The sequence below is a fragment of the Macaca nemestrina genome, chromosome 10 (genome assembly GCF_043159975.1).
Source record: "Macaca nemestrina isolate mMacNem1 chromosome 10, mMacNem.hap1, whole genome shotgun sequence".
Taxonomy (NCBI): domain Eukaryota; kingdom Metazoa; phylum Chordata; class Mammalia; order Primates; family Cercopithecidae; genus Macaca; species Macaca nemestrina.
The window spans coordinates 21,256,368-21,282,102 of NC_092134.1; the positions used below are offsets into that span (position 1 = coordinate 21,256,368).

At 39.7% G+C, this 25,735-nt stretch overlaps 1 protein-coding gene and 1 pseudogene across 13 annotated transcripts in view; one reads left to right on the forward strand and one right to left on the reverse strand.

The window, feature by feature from the left end:
* The window catches only part of LOC105493731 (transmembrane protein 116), a 130,032-nt gene that overhangs the window by 4,803 nt on the left and 99,494 nt on the right, over nucleotides 1-25,735 (forward strand). For 3 of the 13 annotated variants that reach the window (XR_011608830.1, XM_071071061.1, XM_071071058.1), the window contains exons 1-4: nucleotides 8,486-8,611; nucleotides 9,260-9,306; nucleotides 11,028-11,091; nucleotides 22,731-22,862. Coding sequence is in view for 9 of the 13 variants with exons in the window: in XM_071071061.1 (XP_070927162.1) it covers nucleotides 8,564-8,611; nucleotides 9,260-9,306; nucleotides 11,028-11,091; nucleotides 22,731-22,862 (291 nt within the window). In the remaining 4 variants the exon portion in view is untranslated. Of the gene's footprint in view, nucleotides 1-8,480; nucleotides 8,612-9,259; nucleotides 9,307-11,027; nucleotides 11,092-22,730; nucleotides 22,863-25,735 lie in introns of those variants that run through there. The other 10 variants (XM_071071067.1, XM_071071065.1, XM_071071064.1 and 7 more) reach the window with 5 other exon arrangements.
* Nucleotides 20,523-22,036, reverse strand: LOC105493725 (solute carrier family 25 member 3 pseudogene; annotated as a pseudogene).

The following is a 25,735-nucleotide window of genomic DNA, read 5'->3' on the forward strand; positions in this document are numbered from 1 at the left end:
TCTTTTTACATTCCCTTCTTGGACCACATGCAAGCAGACTTCAAAAAGTTCATGGAAAAAATGAGATTAAGGCCAGATGCAGTGCCTCACACCTGTAATCCCAGCACTTTAGGAGCCTGAGGCAAGAAGATGCTTGAACCCAGGAGGTCAATACCAGCGCGGGCAACATAGGGAGACCCCATCTCTACAAGCAATTTAAACAACTTTTAGCTAGACATGGTGGCACATGCCTGTGGTCCGAGCTACTCAGGAGGCTGAGGTGGGAGGACCCTTGAGCCCAGGAGTTCGAGACCAGCCTGGGCAACATAATGAGACCTTGCCTCTAACAACAACAACAAATCAGCACAGAAGGAGATTATATGTGTTGGGATGTTTATTGCTGCATTGTTTGCAGAAAACAAAAATAATCTGCATGTCCATCATTAGAAGAATTGCTGGATAAATGATTTTATGTGGAATATTATGTAACAATCAAAATGGATTATAACTATTTCTATTAAAGCAGAAAGATATCTGTGAAATAGTGTGAAAAGCAGTGTGTACAGAAACATATGATCCCATTTTTAAAAACCCTGCCGCCTCAGCAATACCCCTTGCCATATATGTGTGTATATATTTGAATGTGTATTGCTGAGCATAGAGAAAAAATACAGAGAAATACACTAGGATTTAACATTGGCTACAGTCTGAGGGAGTGGAGAGAAAGCACACAAGACTAATAAAAGGAAAAAATTATGGCATAATGCTGAGAAAAAAGAATAGAATGTAAAATACTAGCTGCAGTTACTGCAAATTTGTAAAAATGGAATATGCATATAGGCAAGAATTAAATCATTGTTTTAGCGAGATAATAGGACTACAGGAAACTTTTTACTTTGGATTTCTATTATGTTAATACTGTTTTTGCAATAAAATAACATTTAAAAACTCAGAGTTTAACATTCAGGAATCAAGTCACATCAGCAGAAATGTTCCTTCTTTTGTCCCACTTTCAACTCATGTTATTTTGTCTTATTTATGTAGTTTTTTAAATGACCTCAAATATTATCTAAGTCAAAGAGGGATATAAGTAAGTAAATAAAAATAACCTAACTCTTGTCAGTCTCATCTTTTAGTACTGTATATTGCCATTATGTTAATATTCACAGTTTTATCATGTAAAATTAGGATAGTAATAATTCATAGGATTGTGAGTAGATGAAATTAGTTAATGCATATGAAGCATTGAGAGTGGTGCCTGGCATAAAGTATGTACTCACTAAAGCCTTTATAATGCTCAGGAATTTATAATGGCACTTCTGCAGGATAAAATCCAAATGCAACAGCCTCCATAACCTAGTTATAAAAGCTATCTAAATAGAAATGCATTTATAATAATACATGTAGCGACTGAACTTTTGAAATGTACCCAATCCAAGTTGAGACGTGGAAGTGTAACTACCCACTGAATTTCAAAGTACAAAATTAAAAATGTAAAATATCTCAATGACATCCTTACATTGATTACACATTGCAGTGATAATAATTGGGATACTTCAGTTAAATAAAATATGTTGTTATTACTTTTTGAGACAGGATCTCACTGTCACCCAGGTTGGCATGCAGTGGCCCAATCTTGACTCACTGCAACTTCTGCCTCACCCCAATCCTCCACCTCTGGGGTCAAGCGAACCTCCCGCCTCCACCTCCTGAGTAGCTGGGACCGAAGGCACATGCCACCAAGCCCAGCTCATTTTTGTATTTTTTTGTAGAAATGGGGTTTCACCATGTTGTCTGGTCTTGAACTCCTGAGCTCAAGCGATTCGCTTACCTTGGCCTCCCAAAGTTCTGGGACTACAGGTGTGAGCCACCCCACCCAGCCAATAAGTGTATTATTAAAATTAATTTCAGTCAGGCGCAGTGGCTCACGCCTGTAATCCCAACATTTTGGGAGGCCAAGGCTAGAGGATAACTTGAGACCAGCCTGGTCAACACAGCAATACCTCATCTCTACAACAAATTTAAAAATCAGCCAGGCATGATAGGAGGCACGCATTCCTAGCTACTTGGGAGGTAGAAGTGGGAGGATCTCTGGGCCCAGAAGTTTGATACTGCAGTGAGCTATGATTGTACCATTATAGTTAAGCAAGAGTGACAGAGTGAGACCCTGTCTCAAAAAAAAAAAAAAAAAAAAAAGTCACTTATTTTTTCTTGCTTTTTTATGTTGCGTTTAGAAAATTTAAGATTACATATGTGACACACGTTACGTTTCTATTGGATAGTAGCACTTAAGATTTTAAAAATAAGATAATTGTTGTATTCTTCATCTTAATCTCTGCCCTGTTGGTTTTTTAGACCCAAGTACAGTATACTTACATTTATTTCTATTAACTTTTATTTAATAAAACTCATTCTGAAGTGTTTAGATCTTTTTAGATCTTAAGTCTGTCATTCCTCACAAATTTGGTACATTGTTGAGTAAATATTCAACAAATACTGAGTGCCTCTTCTAAGCACTGTTTTAGGTACTGGAGATATTGTATCTCCAGATATCCAAAATAATCTTGTGTAATAATTTAGATAATAGGCCGGGCGCGGTGGCTGATTCCTGTAATCCCAGCACTTTGGGAGGCCGAGGCAGGTGGATCACTTGAGATCAGGAGTTTGAGACCAGCCTGGCCAACATGGTAAAACCGTGTCTCTACTAAAAATGCAAAAATTAGCCAGGCGTGGTGGCTGGCGCCTGTAGTCCCAGCTACTTAGGAGGCTGACACAGGAGAATTGCTTGAACCCAGGAGGTGGGGGTTGCAGTGAGCTGAGATTGCACCACTGCACTCCAGCCTGGACAACAGAGCAAGACTCTGTCTCAAAAAAAAAAAAAAAAAAGATAATATCCCAAATATCCTTGCAACATACAATCAATATAAATATGTCATTGAGATATTTTACACCCTTTCTTTTATACTTTGAAATTCAGTGGATATTTACACTTACAACATGTCTCAACTTGGATTGGCCACATTTCAAAAGCTCGACAACTACAGGTATTATTATAAATAGCATTTTATTTAGAACGCAACAGATAAGTTACCTGCCCTCAAGGAAGTTATAGTCTATTGGGGGAATCCGACAACAAACATATAACCAAGGTACTTGGAAATTTGATAAACGTTACATTTCAGAGATGATATTTGAGCTGATACTTGAAGGATGAGAAGGACCCCATTGTGATTATCTGGAGGAAGGGGCACTCAAGACAGAGGAAACAACTGTTGCAAATGATCTGAAGTGGAAAAATGCTTGATGTGTTGGAGGAATACACAGTGGTAGGCAGACTCTTAAGATGACCTCCAGTGATCCCTGCCTCTGGATGTTCGTGTTCTTGTATAATCCCTTAGTAAGATCTATGACCAAAACAATATGCGAAAGGTGATGGGATCTTGCTTCAGTGATTTGTTTACATAAGATTGTACCTTCCATCTTTCTAGGAGAAGATCTTGCGGAAGTCCATATGGCAAGGAACTGAGTGAAGCCTTTCGGTAACAGCTAGGAACCGAGGCCCTCAGTCTAACAGCCCTCATAGAACTGAATTACAACAATGACATGAGCTTGGAGCCAGATTCTTCCCTATTTGAGCCTTCAAATGAGGGAGGCTCTACCTGTGGCCGATATCTTGATTATAGCCTTTTGAGGGACCCTGAAGTAGAGGACCCAGTTAAGCCATGCTATGGACTTCTGACCCACAGAAGCTGTGAGATAATAAATGTGTATTTTAAGCCACCAAATTTGTAGAAAATTGTTATGCAACAATAGATACGTACTACTCATTTGATAAATATGCTCACTATGTTTTATTTCAAGTCATCGATGAAAATGTTTTACAGAACAGTGCCAAGTCAGTATGCTGGTTCATATCAATAGAAGTCATTGCTAGGTTAATATTGATCAATTACTTAGCATTCACTTAGGTTTATTTGTGCAGTGAATGACCTTAATTATTATGCTTCTACTTTGTCTACTTTGTTTTTCTTTTTTCTTTTTAAGAGACAGGGTCTCATTATGTGGTGTGATCATAACTCTTTGTAACCTCAAACTCAAGTTATCCTCCCACCTCAGCCTCCCGAGTTGCTAGGACTACAGGCATGTGCCACCATACCTGGGTAATTTTTTACTTTATTTTTTGTAGAAACAGGATCTTACCGTGTCACCCAGGCTGAAGTGCAGTAGTGTGATCGTAACTCACCGAAGCCTCAAACTCCTGGGCTCAAGGGACCCTTCCACCTCAGTCTCCTGAGTAACTGTGATTACAGCATGAGTCACTGCATCCAGCCTATATTTTCTAATTTTTTTTTTTTTTTTTAGATGGAGTTGCTCTGTCACCCAAGCTGGGGTGTAGTGGCGCTATCTCGGCTCGCTGCAACCTCCACCTCCCGGGTCCAAGCAATTCTTCTGCCTCAGCCTCCCTGGTAGCTGGGATTACAGGCATGTGCCACCACACCTGGCTAATTTTTGTATTTTTAGTAAAGATGGGGTTTCTCCATGTTGGCCAGGCTGATCTTGAACTCCTGACCTCAGATGATCTGCCTGTCTCAGCCTCCCAAAGTGCTGGGATTACAGGCATGTGCCACCGCACCTGGCCTGTTTTCTAATTTTTATTGCATGAAATGTCTCACCAAATGCTTTGTTAGAATTTCAGATATATGTCTAGTAATTCTATCCAAAAAGAGAACAGATTAGTCTGGCATTATTATTATTTTGAGACAGGTTCTCCCTCTGTTGCCCAGGCTGGAGTGCAGTGGTGCAATCGTGATTCACTGCAGCCTCAAACTCCTGGGCTCAAACGGTTCTCCTATCTCAGCCTTTATAGTAGCTAGGACTATAGGCATGTGCCACCATGCCTGACTGATTTTTGTATTTTTTGTAGAGACGGGGTTTTATTATGTTGTCTGGGCCGATCTTGACCTCCTGGTCTCAAGTGATCCTTCCTGCCTTGACCTCTAGTGTTGAGATTATAGGTGTGACCCACTGCACCCAGCCTTTTTTTTTTTTTTTTTTTTTTTAGGTAAACCCATGCCGACTTAGCAGTTACTTTTTTTTTTCTAATTGTTTGCAAACACATCTTTTGGACAATTCATTCTAGATTCTTATTTGGGATCAATACTAAGATCCTTGATGTATGGTTTGGTTTGCAGATTTCACCATCTTTTTGCCTTTAATTTAGTTATCACCAGGTTTCTAGCAACTTTCCCATTTTTACATGAACTCTCAAATTTTTCTCAAATGGTTTATTAGGTTAACTGGCAAGTTTTATCAAAATTCTGGAGTGTAATTTGTTCAGTCCAGGAGTGGTGGATTTATTTAGAGTAGTCAAGTGCCCTCTTACAATCTTTATCTTCAGTTCCCTCTTACAATGTTTGTTTTATACTTTATATTCTGAGTATTATCCTTTTTAGTCAGACAGAAACATATCCATTAATCATTACACCATGAATTCTAGCACTGGGCATTTCCTTCCTTGCTTTTGTTCCAAACTTCATTTTATTGGCAATAATGTTACTAAGATACAACTCAAAAGCACTTCTTGTTGCCCAGGCTGGAGTGCAATGGTACAATCTTGGCTCACTGCAACCTCCACCTCCTGGGTTCAAGCAATTCTCCTGCCTCAGCCTCCTGAGTAGCTAGCTGGCATTACAGGCACCCGCCACCATGCCCAGCTAATTATTTGTATTTAGTAGAGATGGGATTTCACCATGTTAAGTCAGGCTGGTCTTGAATTCCTGTCCTCAGGTGATCCACCCACCTCGGCCTCCCAAAGTGGTGGGATTATAGGCATGCTCCACCATGCCTGGCCCTAGAAATCTTTAAATGTTATTTTTAGAAAACTTTTTGGTTAAATAAAAATATTTTACAAAGGCAAGTGTCTTTCTTGACTTTGAGTAACTTGCTCATGATAGCAATTTTATGAATATGTGTTAACTTCAATTGATATGTAATATATAGTAGCCCAATAAGTTAAGAATTGGGATAGGTTTGAACTTGCTAAGGAGCTTTTATTTATTTATTTATTTTTGAGATGAACTCTTGTTCTGTCATCCAGGCTGGAGTGCAATGGCATGATCTTGGCTCACTGCAACTTCCACCTTCCGGGTTCAAGCAATTCTCTGTCTCAGCCTCCCTAGTAGCTGGGATTCCAGGCGCCCGCCACCATACCCAGCTAATTTTTGTATTTTTAGTAGAGATGGGGTTTCACCATCTTGGCCAGGCTGGTCTTGAACTCCTGACCTTGTGATCCACCCGCCTTGGCCTCCAAAAGTATTGGGATTATAGACGTGAGCCACCACACCCGGCTGTTTTTTGGTTTTGTTTTTGTTTTTGTTGTTGTTGTTATAAACACAGGGTTTCACTCTGTCACCCAGGCTGGAGTGTGAGTGCAGTGGTGCAAACACAGCTCACTGTAGCCTGGACCTCTTGACCTCAAGAGATCCTCTTGCCTCAGCCTGCTGAGTAATTGGGACCGCAGGCATGCAAGGAGCTTTTTGCTAAAAAGAGATAAAGGAAAACAAAGTAAATATCACCTACTTCATCATTTGAGCTTGGGTTAGCCTTTTTAGAAAAGGAAGATGGCAAGATTGTTTCCAAAGATACTTCAAAGGGACAAAGTACTGAATATACAGCAAGCAGGGGATTAATTTTGATAGAAAAACTGGAAAGTAAATCCCCAAATGTTGGTAGATGGTATAGATGTTTTAGAAGAGAATGCCAAAGAGAAAAGTTATTCATCATTGATTGTCCTGACAAGAGCAGCAGACTAATTTGGCATGGCTGTTCTCTGAACAACATGAGATTTGTTCTTGACTGAAACAACAGTCCTTTGTCTCAAAGCATTTTCTTATCACTTGGTGAAACTGTCAGTAGTCTCCTCACCTTTATGAGGTAAGACGTGTGTGTAGAGGCCTTAAAATACTTCCTAAGACTTTATGCTGGGGATTTCTGATCTAGAAATTTCCTGGTATTTTTATTTATTTGTTTACCTAACAATTTAAGCAAAGTGATTAGAACGTAACCTTTATTTAACAATGTCTGGTCTTCCACTATAGACTATAATCTTTTTGTTTGTTTGGTTTGGTTTGGTTTCTGTTTTGTTTTATTTTTATTTATTTATTATTTTGAGATGGAGTCTCGCTCTATCATCCAGGCTGGAGTGCAGTGTCATGATCTTGGCTTACTGCAGCCTCCACCTCCTGGATTCAAGTGATTCTCATGCCTCAGCCTCCCGAGTAGCTGGGATTACAGGTGCATGCCACCCCGCCTGGGTAATATTGGTATTTTTAGTAGAGACAAGGTTTTGCCATGTTGGCCAGGCTGGTCTCAAATTCCTAACCTCAAGTGATCCACCCGACTTGACCTCCCAAAGTGCTGGGATTACAGGCATGGGCCAGCACACCTGGCTGTGTTTTATTTTGTTTTAGAAATGGTGTTTTGCTGTGCTGCCCAGGTTGGAGTGCAATGACTGTTCACAGGAACAGTCATAGCACACTGCAGCCTCAAACTCCTGGCCTCAAGAGACCCTTCTGCCTCCACCTCCCAGGTAGCCAGGACCACAGGTGCATGACATTGCATCTGCCTGTTTTTTGTTTTGCTTTGGACTGTAATTTTAACCTGATATGAATAAATTAGTCATGTATTTAAATTACTCTAGTCATGCAAGTGATTTAATTTGTTATCAATAAGGATTTGTAGACTATATGCAATTATAGCTAGATGAAAGATAAATTACTCAGATGAATGGTCTTCCTTCTGCTCTCTTTTTTCCTCCAGTCTTTGTCCAAATTTTATCAGTTCTTCCAAATCCTCTTTGAATGCTACTCTGTGTAGGTATATTCTTGCTGTGCACAGATCATTTGAATTTTTGGTATTCAGGCCATTTTTCCTACTATATTATAAGCTGTTAGAAGGCTGGGTCTGTATCTTATTTATCTCTATATCTTCCATAACACACTGCTTTGCACAAAGTTGATATTTAAGCATCAGTGTATTAATGAATAATGTAATTGATGACAAACATCAATAACCACCTCAGCTTTCCACTAGTATTACTAAAACTTTATTAATTGAGTGAATATGCAATCTCTCTTTTCCATCACAGGCTTCTGTCTCTAAACAAGGGCAAATTTTAGGGAGACCTCCTTTCTATCCCATTTATTTCTCCCCCCACCCCTTTTTTTAGTTCCATTTCTCTATTGCAGCTCTATTTATCTTTTCACTATGACTCATTCTTTTTTTCTCAATCCTGCCCCTTCTGTATCTGTCTGTTTTTTATTACTCTGCCTCTTGCTCCTTTTAATTCCTAATGCCACTTACAACTTTGTTTTCCTGTCACCTGGTCTTTCTGTTTTCGTTCTTTCTGTTTGGCTTTCTCCTGCACTTGTCAGTACCTCTCTCCTTGCCCTCAAGGTACAGGGCAGGATTAGGTATAGGAGGAGCCCAACTGGGGTAGGGGTGGAGCCACCTGTTCACTGCTTCAGGATTCAGAACCTGACTAGGAAGGATCGGCTGCTCAAGGGTAGCTGGGACTGAAGTCCCTATGACCTTTTCACTAGAGGCTAGCATTCTGGAGGACAGTTGGGACTTGGTAAGCTCAGAAGCTCTCCCTGTCTTCCTTTGTGTTCTCCCTTTCTTCTTTCCTGTTCTGCATTTTTCACTCACAGTCTCTCTCTCCATACTACTAACTTTTCTTCAGTTTCTCTGTTTTACTGTTATTCTCTTTCCTCTTTCTTCCTATCAGTGAACTCTAGTATTTGTCTTTTCTCTTACCTATTCTTTCCACACATCTCTGTATTCTCTGTCAACATTTTTTCCTACCCCCTCTCCATTTTGTTCTTCCTTTTATTAGTTTTCTCACCCAGGTTTCTTTTTTCTTAAACTTCTGGCCTCAAGTGATCCTTTTACCTCAGCCTCTCAAAGTGTCGGGATTACAGGTATGAGCCACAGTGCCTGGCTAGCTTGCTTTTTTCATTTAGTCATTTTTAATCCACATCTCTATTTTTAAAAAAATCATACTATTTCCCAGAGAAACAGAAATAAGAGAGGAAAAAAGGAGCACCTTGTCTTTCCAGGGGCCCGTTCAGCCTTTTGACTCATTCTCAGGCTTGTAGTACGTTTTGAGATTAGGCTTTGAAGAAAATTTATTCTGTATAGATAGTTAATAATGAACATAGAGTTAGGTTGAATATTCAATGTAAAAGGTTTAGTTTTATTCTTTTTTCCTTGTTTTATTTAGGTTTTTCCTGCAATACAGTGGATACAATTTGTCATGGCTACTCTGAGGTATGTTTATTTAATCTCATATAACTAAACTAGTGTAAGCACAATTGGTCAATTCTGTAGTTTTCCACATTTCCCCCTCGGGGATTTGCTTTTACTCTTTAGTTAAAAAGAAATGATGTTCTTTATCATGTTGATATCTTCTTACTAATAAAATGACAACATTAACAACAATAACAACAAAAAACTGATTAAAGGATAACATCTGAATATCAGTGGACAACCTGGTCAACAGGATCAATTGCAAAATCAATAGCAAAGTGCTTACTTAAGCAGTATCTATACTAAAAATTGGAATGACACAGAGAAAATAGGCAGGGCTGAGCTCACACCTATAATCCCAACACTTTGAGAGACTGAGGTGGGCAGATCGCTTGAGCTCAGGAATTTGAGACCATCCTGGGCAACATGGTGAAACCCTGTCCCTACAAAAAACAAAACAAAACAGAAAACAAAAAACCATAAAAATAGCTGGACATGGTGGTATGTGCCTGTAGTTCCAGCTACTCAGGAGGAGCTGTGATTGTGCCACTGCACTCCAGCCTGGTTGACAGAGCAAGACCCTATCTCAAAACAAATTAAAAAAAAAAAAAAAAAGATTGACATGGCCTCTGGATAAGGAAAACATGCAAATTTGTGAAGCATTCTATATTTGTTTAAAAGTATTGGCTGGGCCGGGCACGGTGGCTCAAGCCTGTAATCCCAGCACTTTGGGAGGCCGAGACGGGCGGATCACGAGGTCAGAAGATCGAGACCATCCTGGCTAACACAGTGAAACCCTGTCTCTACTAAAAAATACAAAAAACTAGCCGGGCGAGGTGGCGGGCGCCTGTAGTCCCAGCTACTCGGGAGGCTGAGGCAGGAGAATGGCGCAAACCCGGGAGGCGGAGCTTGCAGTGAGCTGAGATCGCGCCACTGCACTCCAGCCTGGGTGACAGAGCGAGACTCCGTCTCAAAAAAAAAAAAAAAAAAAAAAAAATTGGCTGGATATGGTGACCCATGCCTGTAATCCCAGCATTTTTGGAGGCCAAGGCAGGAGGATGACCTGAGCCCAGGAGTTTGAGACCAGCCTGGGCAACATAGTGAGACCCTGTCTCTACAAAAATTTTTTTTTTAAATGAGCTGGGCATGGTAGCAGATGCCCGTAGTTCCAGCTACTCAGGAGACTGAGGTGGGAAGATCACTTTAGCCCAGGAGTTGGAGGCTGCAGTGAGCTGTGATTATACCACTGTACTCTAGCCTGGGTGACAGAAGGAGACCCTGTCTCTAAAATTAAAAATAAAAATAAAAAAATATGTGCAGGGCTGGGCATGGTGGCTCACACCTGCAATCTCAGTGCTTGAGAGGCCAAAGTGGGAAGATCCCATGAGGCCAGGAGTTTGAGACCAGCCTGGGCAACATAGCAAGATCCTGCCTCTACAAAAAATAAAATAATTAGCCAGTTGTGGTGATGCACACCTCTAGTCTTAGCTATTAAGGAGGCTGAGACAGGAGGATCACTGGGGCCCAGGAGTTCAAGGTTACGTTGAGCTATAATGGCACCACTGCACTCCATCCTGGCTGACATAGCAAGACCCCATGTCTAAAAATTTTTTTTTAATGCAGTTTATTTTATATCAATCATGCCCATAAAACTGTAAAAAAAAAAATCCCAAAATTAATAACAAAAACCATGGCACTCCATTGTCCTGCTTTAATGATCAGTCATCTTCTAAATCTCTCAGTGTTATAGGTTCAAGTTCACTTATTGCCTATGCTGTATTCCAGAATATACAGAAATCTCCAGAGGTGAGTGATTTCTCTTTGTGTTGCATTTGAACTTTTTAGTGACTTAGTCTCCAAAACAAATAACAGATGTTACCTATAAATGGTGAAATAATTCTATGAATTACTTTTAAATTTGTCATGATGATACAATGAGATATTTTTGGCTTGGTCAATAGAGCTCCCTTTTCTTCTAGGTAATTATTTTAGCTATAACTTCGAATTCTGAGAGATTAACATTTTTTTTTTTTTTTTTTTTTTTGAGACGGAGTCTTGCTCTGTCACCCAGGTTGGAGTGCAGTGGCGCAATCTCGGCTCACTGCAAGCTCCACCTCCCAGGTTCATGCCATTCTCCTGCCTCAGCCTCCTGAGTAGCTGGGACTACAGGCGCCTGCCACCATGCCTGGCTGATTTTCTGTATTTTTAGTAGAGATGGGGTTTCACCATGTTAGCCAGGATGGTCTCGATCTCCTGACCTTGTGATCCGCCCACCTCGGCCTCCCAAAGTACTGGGATTACAGGCGTGAGCCACCACACCCGGCCCCGAGATTAACTATTAAATGTGGATTTCTTTGGTATGTGTTAATTGCTAAGGCTAAGGAAACAGAATGTTGTCTGACCAATATTCACTCTAAGCATAGCAGGAACCTGCCTAGAGGTGAGTTCTCGGATTTTGATACTTTAGTAAAATTGCTACTGGGACTAGGAGATAGTTTAAAAACTTTAGTATATGAAACATACTTATTTTGCTTCTCTGGCCTTCTAGGCAATTGCAATTTTATGGTGAAAACAGAGTAAAAATACATCTTAAACTATTCATACCAAAAAGATCAAATTAAAAACCTTCCTGATTAACAGAGTACTAGGGAGAGTGATGTATTTTCTAGCTTAGTAAACAGATTTTAAGAGAAATATAACAGCTATTTTCTAACCAGACCAAATAGCACAAAATTAGGCAAAGCATAGGTCAGGACGTGTATGGGAGAGCTTTTATATGTGGGAAATGCCATTGGGTTTTATTGGGCCCACTTTAATAATAAAAATAACTTCTGTATGTTAAACGCTTACTATTTTCCAACTATGCTGAGTGCTTTACATACTTTATCTCATTGGTCCTCATCAATCTATAAGAGGGATAGTATTAGGCCCATTTCACAAAAGAGGAAATTGTGGTTCAAGGTCAGGAAATAATTTGTTCAAGTTACACAGTAAGTAGAAGAGCAGGGTTTTTTTTTTTTCTTTCTTCTTGAGACGGAGTCTCACCCTGTTACCCAGGCTGGAGTGCAGTGGCACGATCTTGGCTCACTACAACCTCTGCTGCCCAGTTTCAAGTGATTCTTCTGCCTCAACCTCCTGAGTAGCTGGAATTACAGGTGACTGCCACTGTGTCCAACTAATTTTTTTTTTTTTTTTGAGACAGAGTTTCACTCTTGTTGTCCAGGCTGGAGTGCAGTGGTGCAATCTCGGCTCACTGCAACCTTCGCCTCCTGGATTCAAGCAATTCTCCTGCCTCAGCCAGGGTTTCACCATCTTGGCCTGATTGATCTTGAACTCCTGACCTCCTGATCCACCTGCCTGGGCCTCCCAAAATGCTGGGATTACAGCTGTGAGCCCGGCCAAGAGCAAGGATTTTTAAAAGTCCATACTCTTAACTAATTGCTCTCCAAATTAAAAAAAAAATTAGTATTTATTATATTCTAGATACATTTGCTCAGTGCTTTCAATGTATTTTTCATTTAATCCTTAAAAAACTTTGAGATGGATATTATTAGTAGTCTACAATAGATGATATTGTAGACAAGGAAACTAAATCCTGGTAAGGTTAGGGGACTTTCCTAAGTTCTTACAGCTAGTAAGTGTTGGAGCTGGAATTTGAATGCAGCCTTGTCTTATTCCAGAGCCTCTCCCCCACACACTTTTAAACCACCAAAATATAATGTCCAATAAAAATGGATTTTGAAGTTTCAGAGGTAGATTGTGACTATGTAAGTCAAACTGGAAAGTAAAAGTCTTGATACTGTATTGTCATTGCCTGCTAAAGTAATTTTAAGTCAAACATCTTCTGATTCAGATTTTCCTAATGTTTATTTCCTTTACTGGAATTTGAGTTCAGATGTGATTAAGTTAATAAAGTATGAGTTACACAATAGAGAGAGCTAAGTTTTATCTCTGAAAGCAGGGTTTCTCAACCTCAGCTTTATTGAGGTTTGGGGCTAGATAATTATTTGTAGTCCTGTACATAGGACGTTTGGCAGCCTTTATCAGCTAGATACTAGTAGTAAACCCTCTGTTCTTTAGTTGTGACAACGAAAAATTTCTTCAAACAACACCAAATGGTCCAGGTGTAGTGGCAGGTGCCTATAGTTCTAGCTACCCAGGAGGCCGAGGTGGGAGGATTGCTTGAGCACAGGAGTTCAAGGCTGCAATGAGCTGTGATCATATCACTGCACTCCAGCCTGGGTGACAGAGCAGGACCCTATCTCTTAAAAAGAAAAAAATTGCTGAATGTCCCTGTGAGGGTGGGATCGGGGCGAAATTGTTCTTGTTTGGAAACTACTGTCCGAGGTGACTTTCTGGCATAACAGTCGGTTGGGACTGTATAAAGATATAAGGTGTTGAGGTCTAATTTGGCTTAGGAAGTGACTTTTTTTTCTTATTATTTATAATTAAAACAAAATAGAGATGCTCTTGAGTAGGGAGAGCTCTTGGTTTATTCTGCCCGTGGTTTAAATTAAAGACAAATAGAGAGGAAAGCACCAGCCATGGTGGTGACAAGTCCCTTGTGGCAACAGAGAAGAATCAGTTGGACCTCAGGGGAGCTTGGATGGTCGTGACCTTTACCTTGTACTCACTGCTGCAGGCAGCCCTGCTCTGTGTCAGCGCCATCACCATGCTGCACAAGGAGAGATTCCTCAAGAACATTGGCTGGATAATAGACTAGAGAATTGGTGGATTCGGGGAGGAGCCAGGAATTAAATCTCAGCTAATGAACCATATTCAATCTGTAACAACTGTGATGAGAATGCCATTGATAATAGTAAACTCAATTGCAACTGTGTTACTTTTATTATTTGGATGAATATCCGTGGAGGAAATAGAGACTCAGAAGAGATGCTAGCAGAAGTTATTATTTAGGTCATTATTGGAATAAAGGCTGAGACACGAGGATCACTTGAGCCTGGAAGGCTCAGTAAGTAAGTAAGTAAGTAAGAAAGACTGCAGTAAGACAGACTGCAGTAAGCCGAGATCGGGCCACTGCACTGCAACCTGGGTGACAAAGTGAGACCCTATTTCAAAAAAAAAAAAAAAAAGAAAGAAAAAAAATCAGATCATGAGAGGCAATAACTCTCCAGGACTGGAATATTTGCTCACTCTTAATAGTAGCTCACTCTGTGCTGAGATTGTTAAAAGAACGCATAAGTCTGTTGTTTCTGTTTTTAAAGATATTTTTCTATCTCTCATTTCTCAGGGATGAATTTTTAAAAAATGTTTTGAAGTTCTTTGGGACTTAGCCACTATGTGAGTGCTTATCCCTAGATAAAATTTAAAGGATTTTTAAAAAGTAATTGCTACATGTAAAATGATAAATAGGTAATTTGAGTAATTTTCTTTTGAACCGCTTGATTAATTATGTTGTTTGTATATTGTTTCAGCTATGAATAATTCAAATTTATAGACACTATTGAGGAGTAATACTCTCTGATTTATCAAGGAGAATTGTGTTAGTCACATGATGATTTTGTTTTACTTTTTTGATGCATTTATTATTTTATTAATTGGCCTAAATGATGAGACCAGACCAGTATCTACATATTTTCATTGTTAGAAAAATCTACAAAGGTCTACCCTTTTTACAGTGATGACTTAAAAAAAAAACAGCATAAATATTAGCCTGCAAGAGCAGTTCTAAACAACCACAATTAAACTATACTACACAAGAAGACTGTTGTGAAGCATTTACCTCTACCAAAATCATTCCAGTTCCATTTCTTGGTAAAGTGGCACACTGTGGGTTGTGATTTTTAATTCTTCATTGTGTTTGTCAATAGGATATTCATGCTAGATAGGTTGTCTTTTGTTTATTTTTTTATGTCTCAAATCATCTTGTGGGATTGTTTGCTCATCTCATAGTACAGTTTTAAGCAGAAAGGTTGAAACAATATAAATGGTTTTTGTGAAAATTATTAGTTGCTATATATATGTGTATATATAATATACACACATATACACATATATGTGTGTATATAACATACACACATATACACATATATGTGTGTATATAACATACACACATATACACATATATGTGTGTATATAACATACACACATATACACATATATGTGTGTATATAACATACACACATATACACATATATGTGTGTATATAACATACACACATATACACATATATGTGTGTATATAACATACACACATATACACATATATGTGTGTATATAACATACACACATACACATATGTGTATATATAACATACACACATACACATATGTGTATATATAACATACACACATACACACATATGTGTATATATAATATACACACATATACACATATATGTGTATATGTGTGTATATAATATACACACATATACACATATATGTGTGTATATAATATACACACATATACACATATATGTGTATATATAATATACACATACACACACATACACGTGTGTGTGTATTATATGCACACATACACACACGTGTGTGTGTGTATATATATAACTTTTTTTTTGAGATGGAGTCTTGCTCTGTAGCCCAGGCTGGAGTGCAGTGGCACAATCTCGGCTCACTGCAACCTCCATCTCCCAGGTTCAAGTGATTCTCCTGCCTCAGCCTCCTGAGTAGCTGGGACTACAGGCATGTGCCACCATGCCTGGCTAATTTTTTTGTATTTTTAGTAGAGACAGGGTTTCACCATATTGGTCAGGCTGGTCTCGAACTCCTGACCTCAGGTGATCTGCTCCCCTCAGCCTCCCAAAGTGCTGGGGATTACAGGTATGAGCCACTGCGCCCAGCCTCATAGGGCTATTTCTTGAATTAATGATCAGAATTATGTTCTTGCTCACAAAAGCTGCATGGCCACTTTTCTTCTCCAGGGATTATTTATGTGAAAGTTGATTATATATATATTGGATCATTCTTGTCATACCCAACTAAATCAGAGTCGAGAAGCCAGGGGGAACAAGCTCTCAGAGCACACAGTACCTGCTCCAATAATTAATATTTTCACAAGCCCAGCTACTGAAATGACTCAATATAACCCTGAGACCAGTTTGACCTTGTAGTTGCTGAAATGACTTGCCTGACTCTTAGGACCAGTTTTACATACCATGGTCACTCACTAATCAGAGTTTGCCAACTCCCAAAACTTTCTCTGGTGCCAGTGAGGTTGCTTTCAAAATAACATGTACTATTTCCCTTTCTAATAAAACTCAGTCATCTCTTTGTTCTTCAGACATGTCCAAGACCACCCAGTCTGTGTGTATGCCCTGAAACACAATTCTTGCTTCCCAAATAAAACATTTTAAATTTAGAGATTTGTCTCTATATATGTCTTGACTTCACCATTTCATATTTAGTCTTAGTTTTTTTAATCTCTTAACAGTTATAAACTTGTGATAGGTCATAAGCCAGTAGAATCTGTGACTGTGCCATCCAGCTGGAATTTTAGCAAGCTTACCCAGAGAAAAGGCCATATGTGGTTTACATAATAGCTGATATTTATTAAATACTTTATACTTTTAAATGTTTTATTACATATTAGTTCACTTGTTTATGTTTCTGTTAGCCAAGGCAACGTGACCGTCTAACCCTATTAACAAGATATTAATTAGCATCTTACCTCTTTTTCTGGTTTGGGAGAAATATATGAGAAAAATCCTCTTGTACAGGTGGGCTTGGGAGAAAGAGATGAGAAATTCTCTTTTGTATATATAGGGAGATTAGTTCTCGTATTAGGTAATATCTGTTTTTTTTTTTTTTTTTTTTTTAAATAACAGGATTTTGCAATGTCACTCAGGCCATAGTACATAGCCTACTGTAGCCTCAAACTGCTAGACCCAAGCGATCCTGCCACCTCAGCTTCCTGAATAGCTGGGACTACAGGTGCATGCCACCATAGCCAGCTAATTTTTTTAATTTTTAATTTTGTAGAGACAGGGGTCTCGTTTATGTTGCCAAGGCTGGCCTGGAACTCCTGGCTTCATTCAGTCTTCCCGCCTCAGCCTCACAAAGTGCTGGGATTATAGGCTTGAGCCACAATGCTTGGCCAGGACTTTAAAATTTGTAAATGTATTTTTTTATTGTGAGATATATCAGACATGAACTAGAATGCATGAAACATATATGTACTGTTTAAAGAATGATTATAAACAAACACTAGTGACAAGAAATGGAACATTACCTGTACCTCCAGACATATACCTGTTGAGGTTCTTCCCAATCACAGCTCTCCCTCCCACCTTTAGAGATAATCAGTATCCAGATTTTTGTGATAAGCATTTTTTTACTCTTATGTACAGTTTACCAGAAATGTATGTATGTTTAAACAATTTAGTTTTGCTCGTTTTTGAACTCGATATAAATGGAATAATGCTATATGTATTTTTGTATGTATTGTTTTGTGAGTTGCTTTTATCCCTCAATATTATTTGTGAGATGTATCCACGTTGTATAGAGCACGAGGTCATTTCATTTTCATTGATGTTTGGTATTCTGTAGTATGAATATACTAGAATTTATTTACCTGCTTATGCTGCTATAAGCATTCTTGTACATGTTTTCTTGTACATAAGCATTCTTGTATAAGCATTCTTGTACATTATGCTGCTATAAGCATTCTTGTACACGTTTTCTGGTGCACAGATGAACAAGTTTATCTAGTGTATTTGCCCAATATCAGAATTGTCATAGGATTTCCACTGCCCCTAAATTAATGCCAAACTCTTTTCCAGCTGGTTGTGCCAGCAGTGTATAAAGGGTCCTGTTGCTTTTTGTTCCCATTAATACTCGCTATTATCAGACTTAAAATTTTTGCCATGGGTGTATAATTATTTTCTTATTGTAGTTTTAATTTTTCATTTCCTTTATTACTAATAAGGTAGGGCATATTTTCATATGTTTATGGCCATTTGGACTCCCAGGAAAGGGAAAGGGGGAAAGAGGAAAAGGAAAGGAAAGGGACCCTATGTATAGGGAGATGTTAAAACATATCAAAAGTCTTTGGCAGGGCAAAGGAGGGCAAAACGAGGTGAGGTTTGCTTGCACTTCTTTCTAGGTCTATGTTAGTCTTTTTACTAACATAGGAGACCCCCTGAAACTATTGCTACGGAATAAAATGACATAGAATGTAAAAAAAAGATTTATTGTTTTTGCCCTTTCACATTTTGGTCTTTAAACCACTTGGAATGGATTTTTTTTTTTTTTTTTTTTTTTTTTTTTTTTTGAGACAGGGTCTTGTTCTGTTGCCCTGGCTGAAGTGCAGTGATGCATTAATGGCTCACTGCAACCTCGACCTTCTGGTCTCAAGTGATCCTCCTGCCTCAGACTCCCAAGTAGCTGGGACCACAAGTGTATGTCACCGTGACCAGCTAATTTTTTTGTGTTTTATATTATTTGTAGAGATGGAATCCACCATGTTGCCCAGTCTGGTCTTGAACTCCTGGGCTCAAGCAGGTCTCCTGCCTCGGCCTCCCAAAGTGTTAGGATTGTAGTCATAATCCACTGAGCCTGGCCTAGAACTGATTAGATGGAGTCTCACTCTGTCGCTCAGGCTGGAGTGCAGTGGCGCGATCTCGGCTCACTGCAGCCTCCGCCTCCTGGGTTCAAATGATTCTCCTGCCTCAGCCTCCTGAGTGTGGGATTACAGACGCCCACCACCATGCCCAGCTAATTTCTGTATTTTTAGTAGAGATGGGGTTTCGCCATGTTGGCCAGGCTGGTTTTGAACTGCTGACCTCAGGTGATCTGCCCACCTCCCAAAGTACAGGGATTACAGACATGAGCCACCGTGCCCGTCCTAGAACTGATTTTTTGAGTGTAGTGTGATACAAAGTAGGGGCCTAATTTCATTTTTTTTTCCCTGTATGGATACCCAATTGTTCTAGCTTCATATTTTGAAAAGACTGTCCCTTTTCCACTGATTGAAAAAGTCACTTGTATCATACATCAGAGAGATATATATATATTGCTGGGCTTAATTTGGGATATTTTCATTCTATTCACCTATTTGTCCATCCCTGTACTAGTACCACAGTATCTTCTCTCTAGGTCTATGTTAGTCTTTGTAGGGAGACCCCCTGAAACTGTTGCTACGGAATAAAAGATTAAATGCTCCTGATTATTGTAAATACAAAATTGCATGCAGGACTGTGTAAAGACAATGTCAGGTTGGACTGCCAAAATGAGCCAACAGCACGTGATGTGCTTCCCCCTGCAGAGAGCCTATAAACGGATGTGCAGTCAGGGAGGTTTCACATCACCAAGATTCCTATCCCAGAAAAGCAGATGTTCATAGCTCTGGGAATGGAATGAGACCCTTGTGGAGAGCCTATAAATGGACACATGAGGGGCACCTGTTTCATATGGAGAAGATAGGGTTATAAACGCCTTTATCTTGCCACAGGTCTTCTAGGTCTCTTTAGGGTTAAGGCATACTCCTTTCTGAGAATTTGTGGTCTAACCGGTTGTTTCACGTCCTGTTTCTATTGATTGTTTGCAACCAGCTTTTGCTGCAGTTATTATTGCTGATTAGTATCTTACTAAACATAGGTTATGGATAGACTGTGTTTCTGTTTCAAGGCTCTGTTAGAAATTGCTGACGCACACACTATATTTAAATTCTTATCTCTGTATACTGCACCTCTGCATACCGATGTTATGTTAAAGAATTATTTCATCTCCATGTGATCATCTCACCTCATAAACGACCCTAAATCCCTCACTAACCTGCCCCCGCCCTCACTAAACTTAATAATAAATGCTGATATATCCAGTGCATTGGCGGCATCGCAGGACCAGAAGGTGGTGACCCCCCTGGACCCAGCTTTCACTATTTCGTGTCTGTCTTTTATTTCTCAACCTGCCGATCCGTCTGGGAACAAAGAAAGAGCCCCGTTGCATTGCAGGCTGCTGGCCAGATCCCGCAATAAGTCTTAAGATGAGGTGGGGCAAGTTCTCCTTTTTTTTTTAAGAGTGTCTTGGTTATCTTAATATTTTGTATTTTTTTTCCCTGAAGAATTGGGTTTATTTCAATGGTAAATTTGAAATTCTTGACTTAAGCAAGAGTACTATAGTAATAATATCAGGAATAGACAATTTCCTACACTGTCAAATATATGAAAGTTCCTTTTGTACTTTCTTCAACACTGATCAACAGGCAGATTCAGCCCACATTTGCTTTGATCTATCTGCTGAGTTGACCCAAGCCTCTTCTTCAGAGATTCTGGCATCTAGAATCATAGATAAACTACTGTAGTGCAGTCAGAGTACCAGTCATAATGATACAGGCAAACAGTCCCTTCCATACACCTTTAAATCCAAGTCTCTGGAGAACTTGAGAAGCACTGCTACCTTTTTCTTTATTTAACACAAATACCACAGAATCATCAGGGTGAGAAACAATTGCACAAAACACTCCAGGTATGTAACCTGCTACAAATGTTACAACCAGCTCCTCTGCCTTTGAACATTCACTACAGGGCTTCTGAACCACAAACTTGTACAATGCTTCAACAGTACCTTAAAAGCAGGCAAACTTATCATGGCATATGCTATCTGTCTCATCCAGAGAGGAGCAACCCCTCTGTAGAATGTTTTTAGGCCTTCTTCCTTATACATCTTGGGAGCTGCATCCCTCAAAGTCTTGGTCTAACCTGATTGGGTTTGAATTTGAACCTTACCAGCTTCCATAGGGCAGTTACAGCAAGTAATTCAGCACTGGCAGAGGCAGCCAAGTATAGTGATGTGCACCAGAGATAACATGCTCTGGGAGTATGTTGCTATACAAGACTTTAAAGACTTCATAAAAGCCAAACTTGCAGAGCCCCTGCATGGAGTGACCAATGAAAGTTAGAGCCCGTCCTTTAGCCAAACAATGAACACCATCCTCCTTAAGTGTAACTGAGAATCCATTAAATATGCCCTTGTACTTTTGGGGATCCACCTGCATACAGCATTTCACTAAACCTAGGGGAATGACCACAGTGTGTGTCAGATCACAACCTAAGACCCCACGAGAACCACACAGTGCATAATACTTCGTGGAGTCAAATTCACAACTGTACTTTTATAAGGCAGCAGCTGCCAGGTTAAGAGAGCAGTGAGGGGGGCCTGTGGGTCCTGTGGGGCTGCTGTGGAGGTCCGTGAGGCCATTGTCCACAAGCTGCAGGTGTGGTGCATTAAAGGGGTTTGCCCATGCCAGGTGTGCCATGGATGAGAGCTTCTCCCTAAGATGGCAAACACCCAACCGTTACTCCCTTGGATTGCGGCTCACAGGGTGATATTTTGTATTTCTACATCAGATTTAGAGTCAGCTTGTCAAGTTCCACAGGAAAGTAGGTTGAGCTTTCATTGAGATTGCATTTAATCTATAGAACAATTTAGGCAGAATTGAAATTTTTATAGTATTGCATCTTACAATCTATAAGCATATGACATATTTCTTCACTTTAGACCTCCTTTAGGAGTCCCTCAATAAATGTTTTATAATTTTCTCCATAGAAGGACCAAAACTATTTTTAGATAAGTGGGAATGGGGATGCCAAAAGGAGAAGGATAAGAAGACAGATTTCACTAGTGTGGTCAGAAATTGAAAGGCAACATGTACAGTTCATTCTGACATTTTTCACTATTACTGACTTTTTACCCTGACTTTTTATTACTGTAAACATGTTTTCATTTTCTTTAAGTCTTCAGCCACATCCCTAAACACTTAGCAGATTACCTCATTTTTTATATTTAGAAGATGTTGCCACTGGGCGCAGTGGCTCACACCTGTAATCCCAGCACTTTGGGAGACTGAGGCGGGTGGATCATGAGGTCAGGAGATCGAGACCATCCTGGCTAACATGATGGAGCCCCGTCTCTACTAAAAATACAAAAATTAGCCGGGCGCGGTGGCAGGCACCTATAGTCCCAGCTACTTGGGAGGCTGAGGCAGGAGAATGGTGTGAACCTGAGAGGCGGAGCTTGCAGTGAGCTGAGATTGTGCCACTGCACTCTAGCCTGGGTGACAGAGCAAAACTCTGTCTCAAAAAAAAAAAAAAAGTAGAAGATGTTGCCTGTGCCACTAAAGCACTCTCAATTGTCTCCTTGTGGTACATGTCCACTGCAAAATTTCTCATCTTTCCACTCTTTTTTTAACCCTATACCTAAGAAAGGAGTGTCCCTATGAGTAAGAAGTTTCAGTACTAATCTATCCATGAGTACTCTGATTCCAGAACAGTTGGGATAACTGTAGTTATGTTATAGATTCCTTCCTATCTGTAGTCTTCATTTGCATTCCCTACAATCAGCCAATAGCAGAGGCCCCAGAAAAATGATGCCAGTTTCCTACTAGAAAGATAAAATGTAAGAATCGTTACATTGTTAACATTCTCCTAGCTACATCATGTATGAAATGAGGATTTTATTACTTTGACAGATAAGACCACTTTTTTATCTGAGCTTCTGTGACCTGCTCCTGGGACTTTGCTGGCTCACAGAGACACTTCTCTATGGAGCTTCAGTAGCAAATAAGGACATCATCTGCTATAACCTACAAGCAGTTGGACAGGTAAGTGCTACAAGACTGTCACTGCACCTTGCAAGAAAGGCACACTCAGATCTAAATAGAAACAAAGATGATTCACCTTGGGAAGTGGAGACCCATTTATTTATTGTTACATTTTGAAACAATAGCTTCTATCTTTTTTCATACAAAAACACTATTTATTTATTATAGAAAATTTTGAAAATTCAGAGAAGCAAAAAGATAAATAATATTATCTTTACTCTTTAATTTTTGTTTGTTTGTTTTGAGACGGAGTCTCGCTCTCTCTCCCAGGCTGGAGTGCAGTGACATGATCTCAGCTCACTGCAAGCTCTGCCTCCCGGGTTCACGCCATTCTTCTGCCTCAGCCTCCCAAGTAGATGGGACTACAGGCGCCTGCCACCACGCCCGGCTAATTTTTTGTATTTTTAATAGAAACGGGGTTTCACCGTGTTTGCCAGGATGGTCTCTATTTCCTGACCTCGTGATGCGCCCGCCTCGGCCTCCCAAAGTGCTGGGATTATTTTTTTTGTTTTTTGAGACTGAGACTCGGTCTGTCACCAGGCTGGAGTACAATGGCACAATCTCGGCTCACTGCAAGCTCCGCCTCCTAGGTTCAAGTGATTCTCCTGCCTCAGCCTCCCGAGTAGCTGAGACTACAGGCGTGCACCACCAGGCCCAGCTAATTTTTGTACTTTCAGTAGAGACTGGGTTTCACCATGTTGGCCAGGATGGTCTTGATCTCTTGACCTCATGATCTGCCAGCCTCAGCCTCCCAAAGTGCTGGGATTACAGGTGTGAGCCTCCGTCCCCAGCCAATGAATACTTTTTTATAACCTGTTTTTATTACTCAACATATTGTGACCATATTTCCAGGTAATGAAATACTTTTCTATAACATCATTTGAAATGATTGGATGGTTTTGTGTTACAAAAATAAAATGAACATTGGATTTTGAAAATACTACAGATAATCATATATGGATTGTATATCTTTCATGAATTTTACCAATGCATTAATTCACATAGTGCCATCAGTATATAATACTGCTTCTATATTTCTGAGACATGGTGTGAAAAAAGTAAAGGTTAAAATGCAGCCTATGCTCACTGCTAGATATTTCCTTTGGAATTTGTTACTAGAGGGGTAATTTCTTTCAATTTAGTAAGAAATTAATGATATATAATTGGTGGTATAAAATCTGTGCACTAATATATTACCAATCTCATATGAGTTTAAAAAGTTTTAGAGTCATACTTTGCTCAGTCCCGCTAATAACCTCAGGAGTTAAATAGAATTAAGACTGTATTGTTTACTGAGATAATTATAGTCTTTGATCAGAAAAGTCTGTATTAGAATCCTGGACCTGATTAACTTTGTAATGTTTGGCCAGTACCTAATCTTTCTGAACTTCAGTCTCCTAATCTGTAAAATGTTCATTAATAATATTTACTTTGTGCTTGGTACGGATGTGGTTAATGTTACTTTCTTTTTTTTTTTTTTTTGAGATGGAGTCTCGCTCTGTCGTCTAGGCTGGAGTGCAGTGACACCATCTCGGCTCATTGCAAGCTCCACCTCCCAGGTTCACACCGTTCTCCTGCCTCAGCCTCCCAAGTAGCTGGGACTACAGGTGCCTGCCACCATGCCCAGCTAATTTTTTGTATTTTTAGTAGAGATGGGGTTTCACCATGTTAACCGGAATGTTCTCAATCTCCTGACCTCGTGATCTACCCGTCTTGGCCCCCCAAAGTGCTGGGATTATAGGCATGAGCCACTGCACCCGGCCTGTTACTTTGTTTTTTTTTTACAACTTTATTGAGCTATATCTATAGTAAACTATATGTATTTATAGTATATAATTTAATCAGCTTTTACATATCTATTCCCCTGTGAAATCATCACCACAATCAAGATAACAAACATTCCTGTTTCCATCACCCTCCAAATCATTTCAGATATGTTTTCCTTTACCTTGTTGAGCTATGTAGTATAATAGCTGCTTTTAAAAATATTTGTTGGATATTTCCAATGTCTGGTTCATTTCTAGGTTGGTATCTGTTGATTATCTTTTCCCATGAGAATGGGTCACGTTTTCCTATTCTTTGTACGTCAGGTAATTTAGGATTGCATCTTAGATGTCATGAATACTATGTTGCATACAATCTGGGTCCTTTTGTAACTCTCTAGAGATTGTTAATACTTTTATTTTAGCAGGCAACCTGATTAGGTTTAGAATGTAAATTTGGTCTCATCATCTGTGGACAATGGTTCAAATCTCAGTTTAGTTCTATAAGCCTTGGCTGTGTTGGTTTGAGACTGTCATGCACATGCATAGTAGACAGGTTAGGCTGAGACTTGTTTGGATTAATACACAGAATTAAAGCATCCCTTTTCCTGACTGCCTTTCTTCTAGGATTCCCTCCATACTTTCCTGCCCAAAGGGGGCCCTTTTCTGATCTCTGTTTCCTTAAGATAGATTTCTATTAGAGTTGGAGGTGCCTTCATTGAGCACCATCATGACTGAGGTACATGCTTGAGCAAAACTAAGAGAAAAGAGAGGAAAAAGTTTGGGAAACTCACTTCTTCTGTTCGGTTTACTTCTCCAAGTTTGACTCCTTTCTACAATCTACCTGTTTTTGTTTACTTTTCAGTGTCTTCAAGTGGTTGTTTTTTATATTTTTCCTAGGATTCTTATTTGTAATCAGGGATGAGCTGGAGAGGGCTTACACACACTAGTTTGTTTGTTTGTTTGTTTTGGTTTTGGTTTTGGTTTTGAGACAGAGTCTCACACTATTGCCTGGGCTGAAGTGCAATGGCATAATCTCGGCTCACTGCAACCTCTGCCTCCCAGGTTCAAGCGATTCTCCTGCCTCAGCCTCCCGAGCAGCTGGGACTA